The 14642-nt window shown below is 44.3% G+C and overlaps 1 protein-coding gene across 6 annotated transcripts in view; it reads right to left on the reverse strand.

The window, feature by feature from the left end:
• The window catches only part of Herc4 (HECT and RLD domain containing E3 ubiquitin ligase 4), a 283320-nt gene that overhangs the window by 118917 nt on the left and 149761 nt on the right, over positions 1–14642 (reverse strand). For 4 of the 6 annotated variants that reach the window (XM_065439437.1, XM_065439434.1, XM_065439433.1 and 1 more), the window contains one exon: positions 10645–10764. The exons of the other annotated variants lie outside the window; for them this stretch is intronic. In XM_065439437.1, the coding sequence (XP_065295509.1) occupies positions 10645–10764 (120 nt within the window). The remainder of the gene's footprint in view (positions 1–10644; positions 10765–14642) is intronic. 6 annotated transcript variants of the gene reach the window in all.

The following is a 14642-nucleotide window of genomic DNA, read 5'->3' on the forward strand; positions in this document are numbered from 1 at the left end:
GTTCTGGCAAATGCCTTCGGTGATGATTAGCATTAAAGCAAATGCCATTTGATTTGCTCGCATGGCACCACACAAATGACATTAAATCTTAAGGCATTAGAAAGTTAATGCCATTTTCTATGCCCGTGTGGCACGGGTATGATTCTTTAACTCTTTCCCTTATTAGACTATAGAAATCCATCAATTTGCTCAACAGTTCTTCTACACATTATTAAACAGTTCAGCTGGAATTATTTTACTAGCAACGTCATTCGCACCGAAAGAAATGATGACTGATCTAACTATTGGTCAGATTTGACCATTTCTGGCAGATTGAGGAAGTCTGGAAAAATAAAACTTTGACTGCAGGTATTGATGAGATTAGCCTCCGGTGCTCCTAGTACTGCTTCAATAAAGAGACTCAAAATTTATGCTTTGGTCTACTAGGCAAGATCGTTTTTAAATGACAGCAGCAGTGAAGACACAGAAGCATCTCTCAGGTAGTCATTTTTCTGATCAGAAGTATAGGATGTTTTAGCAATGTCTCAAAAGATAGATGCTCACAAGTGCGTGTTACTTTGATAATTGTGTTCAACTAATATCAAGTGCAACTTTACATGTCCCACCGTAGGTTGCTTATATCCATCAACATTTTAACAGCATCTGTACAAATTATTACGAGCAATCCTTACCATCATAGGAGGCATGAACAATAGAGCATGCAGTCAATTTTAGTCCAACCTTTGACTGAAGCTTGACTAATAGTACCATCTCTTACATTCTTAAAACCGCCAACAGAAGCTCCCTTATCTATAACTGTACAATATTTCGTAACGCTCCATATTATTAGAAAACTTAGAGCACAAGAAAGACACTGGAAGTAGAAAAGGAAGACACACTACGCGCACATGTGGTATGTGTTCTTTTTCTACGTCCAGTGCTTTTTTTGCGCTCTAAGTTTTCTAATTATGCATTACCAACTCCAACTAGCCCACCTATCCATCCTATTGCAATGTAACTCCACATTACTGTAAAGCATTGTAGTGAAAATGAGCAAAGCACGTGGAGGCTCCAGCACCATTGAGTGTGCATTAGACCAGCTTGCTTACACAAAAAAGCTGATTGAATGCAATAATCAAGGATGAGGAAGGCCAGTGAATGCTCCCTGACCTGACAATTGCTTTGCGAGCCTGAAAAATGCAGCAAAATATGGGCCAGGTGCCTGTTGCGATGAGTAAACAAAACAAATGCTACCTGCACAATTGAGACTTGCCCGTTTCCACATTTGTGAAGCTACTGCTTTCCTGCATAGCATGGACATCCCTATGGCTAGTACTGACACCAACAAACCCGCATATTCATTTTTTTTGTGTGTGTGGTCTGACTTACAAAATTTGGGAACAAGGGGCTAGGCACATATTTTATAAATTTCAGATTTCTTTTAGGTACTCTCAGTACTTATACTAAAAATAGCAAATTATTACTTTCATTAATGTTCCTTGAGGTGCTTTGAAGTTTCATACAAGAATTCTCAAAGACTGTGATAATAATTACTTTTTTACATCCATTCAAAACACCACTGATCAGGCTGTAATTTTGTGTATCACGGTATATGTTGTGACTTCTATGTCTTGAAATAAGATGTTCAAACATAAAAGCACTGAAAATAAGTACATTTCTAGCGGTAAAGAAAGAGTCAAAGGCCAACTGCAACAAAATTTCACTTTGGCTAAATTGGTCATAAATTGGATGGATGGATGTGTGTTGTTTAGTGGCGCAAGGGCCAGGTATGGCCAAAGAGCGCCATGACTGATAATGTTGTGTTAAGCGCTGATTTGTGAGTGGCGATGGTGGAATGTAACATGGCTGTAAAGTGGCCTAAAATCAATCAGTGACATGGAAGCGTAAAATAGGATATAGCATAAAATTATGATAGTGATACATGTAGTGGTCTCTGGATAAAGTACGCGTGATAAGTGATCACGGAGCTAAAATGCGAGAATATGTAAATAGCACTAATGCCTCCGGGGGCCTTTGAGTACAAAGGCTGAGAGGCAGGTGCTTTCTTTTATTGCACCTACCGCAGCAGAAACCTCTGTTAGAGGCTGTGCTACGGATTTCCTGGGGCTATAATATGGAAACTATCTACATCTTTTAAAAATCTAAACAGGGATTCATGTTTGAAGAAAGGTTCTATGCCTACAATCATTTGAGGATGAAGTGGAATTTGTTGCCGGTGAGGTAATGGAAAATGCTTTTTCCTATTTGCATCTAATTCTCTGCATTGCATCAGGATGTGAAGCACGGTAAGTGGCTCACCACACTTATCACACATGGGTGGATCACCACCTGACAAGAGGTATGCGTGTGTACTGTATGTATGTCCTATTCTAAGTCTGCAAAGTATTACTTCCGTATGGCGGTTCTTTGATACCGGCGGCCAGTTGCCAAGATATGGCTTGATAACATGGAGTTTATTTTCTGTTTCTTTATCCCACAACCGCTGCCAGAAAGCCCTCAGCGCTTTCTTTATGGAGGGCTTAAGGTCCATTACAGGGACAGTCATGGAAATGTCTGCAGCATTCGCGTGGATGGATGTGGCTAGCTGGTCAGCCAACACGTTTCCTTCAATCTCGCGGTGCCCCGGCACCCAGCATACCACGATTTGCTGCTTGGAAGCATAGGTGGTTAGTAATGCTGAGTAAAGAGATACAATGATAGGGTTTTTATACTTTTTGACAGTTTTCAAAGCGTTTACAACGCTCAATGAATCTGTGTATATAATTGCCTTTGTGGTATTACTTTCTTTAATGTGTTTAACGGCAGCCAATATGGCGTAGGCCTCTGCTGTAAAGATACTTGTGCTCGTGTGCAGAACACCGGTATCCGAAAAGGATGGACCGACTGCTGCGTAAGATACGCCAGAATTACACTTTGATGCGTCTGTAAAGAATTCAGGACATGCGTATTTGTGTTGTAATTCCAAGAAGTACATTCGTATATGCGCGAGAGGAGCGCGCTTTGTAACAGTTATGAAGGATGTATCACACTCTATTGGTTGCCACTGCCACGGCGGGGGCCGTATAGCAGGGGACATAAGGTGGTATTGAAGCAGTGGAACCCTTGTTTCTTCAGCCATGTCTCTAACACGCATGGAGAAAGGCTGTGCCACTCTGGGCCGGTTGCGGAAAAGTTGGCAACTGGACAAATCGTTTACGGTGTGATACGCGGGATGCTGACTGTTTCCGTTCACTCTAAGAAAATACATGAAAGACGAATATGTTCTCTGCAGATGCAGTGACCACTCATCCGATTCAACGTACAGGCTTTCTACTGGGCTTGTTCTAAAGGCGCCTGTGGACAGGCGAATTCCTAAGTGGTGGACGGGGTCAAGCATCTTTAGAGCAGTTGGAGTAGCCGACTGGTAAACTATGGCTCCATAGTCTAGTCGTGTGCGTATGAGGCTTTTGTACAAGTACAAGAGGCACTTTCTATCACTGCCCCAGGTTGTGCGTGAGAGCACCTTTAAGATATTCATTGTTTTCATGCACTTGTCTTTAAGATATTTTATGTGCTGTACAAAGGTTAGTTTCGCGTCTAAAATTATGCCTAAGAATTTATGTTCCCTGTTTACGGGCAGACGCTCACCATGCAACACAATTTCAGGATCAGGGTGCAGGCCTCTTTTTCTAGAGAAAGTGACACAGGTGCTTTTTTGTGGGTTCAGTCTGAACCCGTTCACATCAGCCCATTTGGAGACCCTGTTAAGACAAAGCTGGGTCTGTCGCTCACAGACTGCAAGAGAACTTGATTGAAAACCTATCTGCACATCGTCAACATACGTCGAATAGAAGATGTTATGTGGTATGTGTAGACGAAGAGAATTCATTTTTACTATAAAAAGTGTGCAGCTGAGCACCCCGCCCTGCGGCACTCCAGTTTCCTGTACAAATTTCTGTGACAGAACAGAGCCCACTCGAACGCGGAATGTCCGATTCGACAGATAACTTTCGATAACATTGAACATATTTCCGTGTATACCTAACTGTGAGAGGTCTCTCAAAATCCCAAACCGCCACGTTGTATCATAGGCTTTCTCCATATCTAAGAATACTGATAAGAAAAACTGCTTATGGACAAAAGCCTCACGGATACGTGCCTCGATACGTATGAGATGGTCAGTGGTGGATCGAACCTCCCGAAACCCGCACTGGTATGGGTCCAGCAATTTGTTTGATTCTAGGAAGTGTAGTAGGCGACAGTTAATCATTTTTTCGAATACTTTACATAGGCAACTTGTTAATGCTATAGGCCTGTAACTCGATACAGAGGAAGGATCCTTTCCGTGTTTTAGGACTGGAATAACAATAGCCTCCTTCCAAACAGAGGGGATCTCGCCGGAAGACCAAATAACGTTGTATAGGTAAAGGAGGGTTTTCTGTGTTTCGGATGGTAATTGTTTTAACATCTCATATATTACGCGGTCTGAACCTGGGGCGGATGTATTGCAACAGTTTAGTGCTGCCTGCAGTTCTGCTATACGGAATGGATCGTTGTACGCAGCACTTTTAGCAGATTTTCTTTCTAATGTTTGCTGTTCTATTTGTGTTTTGTATTTTAGGAAGGTTTCTGAGTAGTGTGAAGAGCTCGATATGTATTCAAAATGTGCCCCGAGAAAGTTGGCTTGGTCTTCAGGGCTTTCTCCGTGGCTGTTCACTAAAGGCAGGGAATATGTGTGTTGCCCATTGACTTTTTTCACTCTATTCCATACTTTGCTCTCATCTGTGTACGAGTTGATGCTTGCTATATACTTCGCCCAACTCTCTCGTCTTGCTTGTCGGCGCGTTCTCCTCGCCTGGGATTTGATATGCTTAAAGTTTTCCAAGTTTTCTGCTGTTGGCGAATCGCGAAGCAGCGCCCACGCTTTGTTCTGCTTCTTCCGTGCTTGCCTACACGCATCGTTCCACCAGGGAACACGCCGTTTGGAACCCATGCCGCTCGCTTGAGTAATGCATTTACATGCGGCATCAAGTATAAAAGCTGTAAAATATGCAACAGCGTCATCTAAGGTTATACCAGACATCTCAGACCAGGTCATGTGTGTAAGAGTTCGGTACCGTTCCCAATCGGCTGTGTCAATTTTCCACCGAGGGACCTGCGGGGGAAGTTGATCTTGTTTCGGCGTAGTTAGGATTATTGGGAAGTGGTCACTCCCATATGGGTTGTTAAGCACAATCCATTTAAAATATGGTAAAAGCGTCGGCGATAAAATGCTAAGATCTATGGCAGAGTATGACTTGTTGGCTAGGTTAAAATATGTAGGTTCCTTTGTATTTAAAAGACATGCTCCAGAGGAGAAAAGCATCTGTTCAATGACGCGACCTCGCGCATCACAGCGTGGATCGCCCCACAAACTACTGTGTGCATTAAAATCACCGAGAATCATATAGGGTTCTGGGAGCTCATCTATTAATGATTCTAAGTCGCGTCTGTGAAGCTGATAATGTGGTGGTATGTACAAAGAGCAGATGGTAATGAGTTTATTTAAAAGTATGGCTCGAACGGCCACGGCCTCAAGGGCCGTTTGGAGCTTTAAATGCTGACACGCTACAGTTCTGTCAACAATAATGGCTACACCGCCAGATGATGCGACAGCATCCTCGCGGTCTTTGCGAAATGTAATATACTTTCGGAGAAAGTGTGTGTGTATAGATTTTAAGTGTGTTTCCTGTAAACACAGCACTTTTGGATTGTGTTTTTGGAGGAGTTCCTGCACATCATCAAGGTTTCTAAGAAGACCTCTGACGTTCCATTGAATTATCTGTGTATCCATGTTGGTAGTAAATAGGTGCTGTGTGTACAGAAAAGAAGTAGTGATTATGTAAATTACAGAGATTTATTTACAGAGCCCTTTCGAGGCCCTGTAATCAGGGTCTTGCCCTTTCTGGAGCGTTCGAGTGAACCTCGCCGCTCCTTAGGCGCTTGGCGCCCCTGGAGGATAGGTGTAGTGTCCATTGCCTCTTGTGAGGCGCCGGACACGTGCTCTTGCGAGCGGGAAGTTACGAGCGAGGGTCCTGCCTTGGAGGGCAAGACCCCTGCGCCCACCAGCCCGGAGGCCGATGGGGCTCCCTGAGGGATTTGGCTGCGCCGGCCGTTGCCAGCGCTGGAAGGGACCTGGGAAGTTGAGGCAGCCTCGGCTGCGCCCACCTTCGAGGTCGATTGTCCCTTCTCCTCGGTTGACGGAGCAGCGCTAGCTGCTACCGCCGCGGGGGCAGAAGGCGTAACTGCCGACTCACTGCTTGTGAGTCGGACAGCCGCCGGAGGCCGTTGTGACGCTGCCCCCTGACGCGCCACATCGGCAAAGGTTTTCTTGGGCAGGTATGATACCCGCCTCCGTGCCTCCTTGAAAGTTATGTTTTCCTTTACCTTGATTGTAACGATTTCCTTTTCTTTTTTCCAAGAAGGGCACGACCGCGAGTACGCGGCGTGCTCACCATCACAATTAACACAATGTGGAGTGTTCTGGCACGTTTCAGAGGAATGTTCTTTGTCACTGCACTTGGCACAAGTCAGCCGGCCTCGACAGTTCTGTGAACTGTGGCCGAAACGTTGGCACTTAAAGCATCTGAGAGGGTTGGGAACGTATGGTCGAACCCGAAGTTTGATATAACCGGCCTCGATGGACTCGGGGAGGACACTTGAACCGAACGTGAGTATAAGGTGTTTCGTGTTGATCTCTTTACCGTCTCGCCTGATCTTAATTCGCTTAACATTTATTACATTCTGTTCACTGAAGCCCTCCAAGAGTTCAGCTTCAGTGAGCTCTAGCATGTCATCGTCCGAGACAACGCCGCGGGTGGTGTTCATGGTACGGTGCGGAGTTACTGTTATTTGGGTTTCGCCAAACGAGACAAGTTTCGGCAGTTTCTCGTACTGCTTCTTATCGTGGAGCTCCAAGAGAAGATCACCACTTGTCATTCTCGACGCCTTATATCCTGTTCCAAAAACTTCAGTTAAAGACTTCGAAACGAGGAACGGTGAGATGTTACGCACTAGTTTGTCTGGGTTTTCTGAGTGGATCACATGATATTTAGGAAAGTTCTGGACTTGTCGTCCGAAAAACTGAAAGAGATCTTCGGTGCGCCCTCGTTTGTGAGGGCGATCAGGGAGTTTAGGAAAAGCGTTTTCCATGAGTACAGTAGGGTTTTCGGCCGCGATGCCGACCACCCACCATGGAGCCCAACAGGGGGACGTGACAGGAGTTCCTGCTAGAGAGACCCTGCCAACGCCAGCCGTACATCGCTGCTATAACCAAATACAGCATAACCAAGGCTGGCTAGCTACACAAGGTTAACCCTTGCCGCCGGGAAACTAGGAAGTGAGGAGAAGTAATGAGAAGACAGGAAAGATGAAAAAGACGAGAGAGAAAGACGAAGATTGGAGAGGAGGACAGGAAAAGGCGACTGCCGATTTCCCCCGGGTGGGTCAGTCCGGGGGTGCCGTCTACGTGAAGCCGAGGCCAAAGGGGTGTGTTGCCGCCGCCGAGGGGCCGTAAAGGTCCAAACACCCGGCATTGGCTCAACTCCCAGGATCCCCTTTTCCCCGGACACGGCTAAGCCGCGCACGGCTACACGCGGGAGGGTCCGACCGTCGTGTGCTCGGGTCCGTGGTGTCGCAACACACCAAACGCCTGCTGACGCAGACGCCCCTGCGGGGGGTCATAAATTGGAAGTGCTATAAAACCTTGTGAATTTGACCCTCCCTAAAGGGGCCTGAACCAGCCCTCGGGCTTGGTGAAAAAACAGTCTGCGGATAGCATATAGGGTACATTATGAAAGTAATGCACATTTTCTGAGAAAAATAGATCTATTGACTGGACCTGTAAAAATGGTCAAAATTCTTCAAAATACTCTCCCCCTGCATCATAACACACACTTGTGGAGATATGTGTGCCATGCCTGGAAGGCACCCTAAAAGTCCTTGACGGGAATGTCTCTCAGGAACGCTGTAACATGCTTTTGGACGTTTTCCACGGTCTTCCAATGCTTTCCTTTCAACGCTCTCTTCAGTCGCGGAAACAAAAAAAAAAGAGTCGCACGGAGCCAAGTCGAGACTGTAAGTAGGATAGGGGACCATCAGGGTGCTGCTCCGGGCCAGGAAGTTGGTAACGATGAAGGACGTGTGGCTGGAGGCATTGTCATGGTGGAGCTTGACTGTGTCTTTGATGTCAGCCCTAACACGCGCGACCCGGCACTTCAATCTCTTGAGCCCCTACAGGTAAAAGGCTGAGTTGACAGTTTCTCCGTGCGGAACAAACTCAAATGGGACAATTCCTCGGGTGTCAAAGAAGACAATGAGCATCGTTTTGATGCGAGACTTGCTTATTCGCGCTCTCTTGGGGCGGGGGAATGATTTTGTGTGCCACTCGCTTCTCTGGCATTTCGATTCTAGGTCACACTCGAACAACCAGGATTTATCTCCGGTTACGACAGAGATAAGTCCGGCTCATTTTGAATCAAATCTAACAATTCTTCACAGTGCAAAACTCGAAGTTCTTTCTGATTTTCCGTCAACACTTTCGGCGCAAGCTTCGTGCAGATCTTGTGTTGCGTTGTGTTTAATGGCGCATAAGCAAATCAGGCTATCATGCCCCAAACGCAAGGTAAAATTTATGTTACCTCAGTGACGATCGGAGTCTGGGCAAGGACTCCCAGGATCCCAACAAACTAAAGACCTCAGTCTTCTCAAATATGAGGAGGTGGGTGTGGTGTATCACAATATGAAGTTGTGGGTAGGCTCATTTATAGTTTTTGAAGGATACCTGCTTCTCTTAAGAAACTAATAACATCTGTGATATCAACAAGTGCATCTTCACCTAAAATCAATGCTGGGTGAAAGGGAATATGTTGATTACAAAACGAAGTATATTTTTCCTCAGTGTTTCGAGTTGCACGCATGATAATACGATGTGATTTACAGTAAGTTCATTTCCGCATTTTTTGCAGCCAGGCTTGTTTTGTTTTGTTAGAAGGAAGTTGTGTGTAAGGCATGTGCGTCTGATGCAAAGGAGACATAAAATTACTTCGATGAAGCGTTCTCTGTGTGAGAATGACTTCCATTCTTTTATGACAAGTTTTACTGGGTGTAGTTTATTTGTTAGTTCATTATTCCATGTAGTCTGCCATTTATTTCTCAGTTTATGGTGCACTAATTTCATACAGTCTTTGTAAGGAATTCTTGCTTTGATGATTTTTTATGTCCAGCTTTCACTGCACATTCATCTCCTTTTTCGTTCCCACCGATTCCGACGTGACTGGGCACCCAGCAAAATTTTATGCTGTATCCTTGTCTAGTAGTTCTTCTTATTTTATGTGGGATGTCGCTGATTAATGGTGTAATTGCATTTCTAGGGTGAAGTGCTGTTAGTACGCTTAGTGAATCTGTGTAAATTATGAAACAGTGGGTTTCCGGCGGCACCAGGATTTGAACACGGTACTTCCTGCATACGAGGCATATGCTCTACTGCTGGGCCACCGCAGCGATGGGCCATTGCAACGGTGGCCTAGCGGTAGACCATTCGCCTCATATGCAGGAGGTACTGAGTTCAAATCCTGGTGCTGCCAAAAACCCACCGTTTTTTTCTAATAGGTAGAGATGTTACCTGGCCTGGTGCTCAGCTCTTGTGGAGGCTCACATCTTGAATAAGGGGCGCAATACAGATTTCACCAGTTTTCTCTGGATGCCTGGTTGTCCAACCACAGATGGCCCTGCTAAAGAGCATCTGCCACGGCAATGGTAGGCAAGTGCTGCCGCCGGGTACCTACCAGTAAAATGGGTACAAGCATGCTCCCGGCCTGGCGCTTAGCCATTATGAAACTTCAATGTTTGGAAAGGGGTGTTTGTCTCCAACCCGAAGGCGTCCTCACTTCAATAAGTGCATTTGGGGCGCCACGTAGAAAATGAACTTTTTTTTTTTTCTCCTCGCGAGAGTTTCGACGGGAATTTAGGGTGCAGGCCCCGTTACCAAGTGTATCACTCCTGAACAAAGCTGAAAGCCAGGCCGGAGTACACTTGGGTCTATTTGAGAACCAGTTAGTGCACAGAGGCGGTGGGAATCGAACCCATAACCTGGCGCAACCGAGGCGGGGGCTCTACAACAAAGCCACAGCTGTGGTTGTAATGGCTGCATAAGTCATGGCTGTATATGGAGCGTAGCAGAGTTGGAGTTCACCACTGCTCGGTGCTTCAGAACTTCGGTGCTTTTTTTTTTTGCAAGAGAGACTCATGTCAGGTCTTTGCATGGGCATGATTGATTGATTGATTGATTTTAACAAGCACCCAATGCGCAGTACAAAAGAATGCTGCATTTTCGTGCCATCAGAAAGCAGCTGCTATGGCTAGGAACTGAACTTGCAACCTCATTCCCAGCAGAGTAGTGTACCCACTGAGCTACCGTGGTATGTCTTCATGTGCACCTGCTATAATGTTACTTTCGAGTGCGATACTCTTTCTGTACGTTCAAGACACCTCACTGCACTGCAGGAATGCAGGGACCCTTTAAAACTTCTCTAGTGCAAAATCTGAAGGTTAGCACAAAGACAATTATGCTTGAATTCCTGTATTTGGAACACCGCTATACGCCAGCAGTTAAATGGAAATGCTTACCCTATCCCCACTGTCCTCCTGAATCCACTGGATATAGTCTAATTGGACATCCACCTTATCAGTGACATCAGGTATGTAGAAGTGTTCATATGAAACCAAGCCACCACACTCTTTGTTCACCTGTCATGGACGAAAAAAGAAAGAAAAACTTCTAGCATAAGGCAGACTCTTGCATATAGATCAACTAGAATATGAAAAATAAACAAGAAAACATGGTGATATAAATGCTCAAACGTTAGCAGAACTACTTGTTGTTTGGTCTGAGCATGTGTGCTGCACCCCATATAAAGCAACGCTGAACCTTAATGCTACTTTTATGACTTAGGGTCCATCAAGCAGCATTAAAGCGTATGAACTTTTTTGAAATTTTGTGCATAACTTTTTTGAATTGCAAAGCTATCCACTAATGCAAAAATTCAGTCAAACTTAGATACAGTTAAAACTCAAACTAACGAAACCCAATTTTAAGAAGTTCCCGATCTAATGAAGAAATTTCCATTCCCCAGCATGAACACATAGGGTTCAATGTTGTCATCAACCCAAATTAACGAAACTAACTTGGCCGAACTCGATTTAACAAAGTTTTTCTTGAAATAAATGAGTAAAAAAAAGGGGGGTGATTTCTTTCTAATTTTGACACAGACGGGCTTTCCTCCAAGTGCGCACTCTATCGTGTTAAACCATCTAGGAGCCCTAGACACGGCCCTAGCTTTATTTAGGCGAGGCTGCACGCCGCACCCATGCATGAACAGCGGGCTCAAGACCACCTCGGCAGGGAGCCGTGGTGGTTGCTTCCATTATTTCATGATTTGTGCGACAGATGGCTGGATTAGCGGTAAATACAATGCTGTGATAGCTTTTGCAGGTGGCTACATTACAATTTGATTTCAAAGGTGCAAAAAATGTCTTTTTCAATTTTACAAACTTCCTGTTCTAATGAAATAATTCGAGCGTGGTCATCACTTCGTTAAATTGAGTTTCAACAGTATAATGAACATAGATAGAACAAATTATCAGATATAAAGTAAATCCAACATTTTGTTGGTCCTTTAATGGAGTACCAAATGCTCCTGCTATAATGAAATCAGTAATGCAGGATCTAACACAGCTTCAGTTACAATGTAACACATTTTTGTTACCATGTGCTTTAAAGGGCTCCTCACCAGGTCTGGCCATTTTGAGCTGCCAAGCGCAGAGCATACATTGCGCGATAACGAAAATGTATGCAAAGTATTACATCGCTACGTGCCGCGGAAAGATCTGAAATTTCCAACTGAATGCTTTTTCCTTCTCCTCACGGCTGCTGCGCTCCAAGCCGGAGGTTGACATACACATGCTAGTGCACCCATGTACACGTGTTTGCGCTGTGACGTCGCTCATGGTGACACGTGACTTCGAGAATTATTCAAGGCAACATCTGTTATTTGTGTAATATGTTGCTAGAATAGATGAAAAGAAAAAAATAATAAAACACACAAACCAAATGTTGACATGTTTTTGTTTTACTTTGCGCCACAGCAAGAGAGATGTACTTCAGTTTCATCTGCTTGTTCCCACCTCATGCAGTCGCGCATGCAGACATTCAAACTATGTCACTTTCTACCGCTTCCTAGCACGGGATCATGCTTTGTGATCCACTTGCTTGTGTCTCAGTATTCATGTAGAATAGACCACTAGTCAGGTGTCCTCGTGCACAGCGTGCAAAATCATGCACTGCACGAAACGAGACAATCGCAACCGCTCGTGCGTGACGACGTCAGCAGAAGTGCGCCACACCGCAAAAAAGTGAGAAAAAAAATGAAGGGGGTAATCGTGACATATGCATCATGCGATAGTCGACATCTGGTACAGGAGAACACAGGGAAGGAAAGCTTGTGGAGGCTAGACGGGGCAAGTGGAGCGAGTGTCTCGCATGGCAGTGGAGCTCGCCTCCTGAAATCATGGGATCGCGGCACTGAAATATTTTTATCTCGGCTATTAATGAGCTGATTTGAAACATTTTTGTGGCAGAACACTCCCTAGAGGACACATAACATCCAGTGTATAACTGAAGCATGCTGTGTAGCCTGGTGAGGGGCGCTTTAAAAATATATATTTTGGAATGGATGGATGGATGCGAAACTTTAATAATATATTTTGGAAGCAAAAATTATAAATACAGTCACCAACCAATTTTTCAGACCTGCACAACTACTCGCACTTCCTTGCAGCATTGCCACCTACCCCCAATATCAATGAATAACAGCAACAATGAAAAATTTTAACACCCTATATATATTTTGAGCATAAGCTGCGCACGCGATGCAGCAAACATGGTATAGCCATCAATGAAATTGCTGCCATGTTGATTGGGTACGAAACCGCAATTTTGGTTGCTGACTATAGACGAAGCTGCGCTGGGTAGGCGTAGTGGCCTAAGCAGTGCAGCCAGCGTAGTGGCCACTGGCTCCTTATTCTATGGAGTGGCTGGTGAGAAGTCGTCACGAGAAGCTCGCTGACAATATGTTCACAATTGTAGATCTTATCAGCAATCAAACACACAATCAGACACTCGGGCTAGGCTGACGGCCACAGCAGTGAAGTACAGATCCATGTGCGGTCCCCTTCGTGTCGAATAAGTCTGGTGGGGGTGGCAGCTTGGCTTGGTAGGACCCTGTCGGCAAGCCACTGTACCAATCCCGCATAACTTCAATCGCAACACTGCATATTCATGGCAATGAAGAGCATGTGTATGTAATTTATTGTTGTTCCCATCATCTTCCCATTGCCAAGTAGGATGTGATACAATGCATAGCCCAATAGCAAGCTAGATTATTTTAGGTTGCTGCATTACTTACACATGCAGCTGTCAGAGTCAAGTCACCACAGGGTGTATCAGCAATGTCGTGCAGCTTTATTTTATCCATGTACAACAAAGTCATCATTAAAGTTTGTTATACCATGTTTGAACATATCAAATTATTTGATGTATCAAACTTTTAGCACACGAATCAGTTCACTATAACCAGGCTTGACTATATGGTATATAGCAAGCAAAAACCCTTTGACATCCCTAAATGCAAGGAGTGTGTCTACACCTTGCCGATGAGCCAATAAATCTTTCACTGCAGTATTTGTTTAATGTTCTCTGAAGTAGTCGAACACTATGAATATCTCAAGACTGAGTTTGATGATTCCAGACATTGTCAGCCCATGAATCTATACGACATTATGTTGCTTATGCCAGTATGCAATACTTCCACTACATTTGAATATTATTCACTACACTCATTTATTTTTCAGGACATTTGTGCCTTCTTTTGCTGCTGTGAAACACACAAACTGTCTTTAAATTTCGAGGTTAACATCCATTCGTAAAGGAGTGTCAAGTCTGAAGCGACACTTCAAATCATTGGAATAAAGCTTTATTGTTTTAATTATCAAGGTATGTTCAGTTGTTACTGAAAACACAGAAATTATGAATTCCCATTTAAAAAATTGGTTAGAAGTAGAACTGTGTATGAGCCAAAACTTTCCTTACGAATTGAAAGGGTAAAATTAAGGTGACAAATTCACAAGAAAGCAGCATATTGTCAGGTGCCTTCTTGGGGCATACTGAGAATGCACTGTACACATTACACGCTCAAGCAAAATGCACTGGAACAGTATTTCAATTACAGAATGCAATGGCTTGGTGCTGTCATACTATACTAATGCTATATAGTATACTATACTATTTAAAAACTTTTTGTGCGCAAATAAACGGGGACAAAGAAGAGGAGCAACACAAGGACGAGCGCTCGTCCTTGTGTTGCTCCTCCTCTTTGTCCCTGTTTGTTTGCGCACAAAAAGTTTTTAAATAATGAATCTGTTCCAACTAGGCCGACTCGCAGTTATGCTATACTACATACTAATGCATTCTGGTATCAAATGATGAAAATGACTAAAGAAACAGCTGATGTTTCCATTCAGAATAAAAGCAGTAGCAACTGCCTGATGCACTGGCATATATGACGATT

The sequence above is a fragment of the Dermacentor albipictus genome, chromosome 1, assembly GCF_038994185.2.
Source record: "Dermacentor albipictus isolate Rhodes 1998 colony chromosome 1, USDA_Dalb.pri_finalv2, whole genome shotgun sequence".
In the NCBI taxonomy this organism is placed as follows: domain Eukaryota; kingdom Metazoa; phylum Arthropoda; class Arachnida; order Ixodida; family Ixodidae; genus Dermacentor; species Dermacentor albipictus.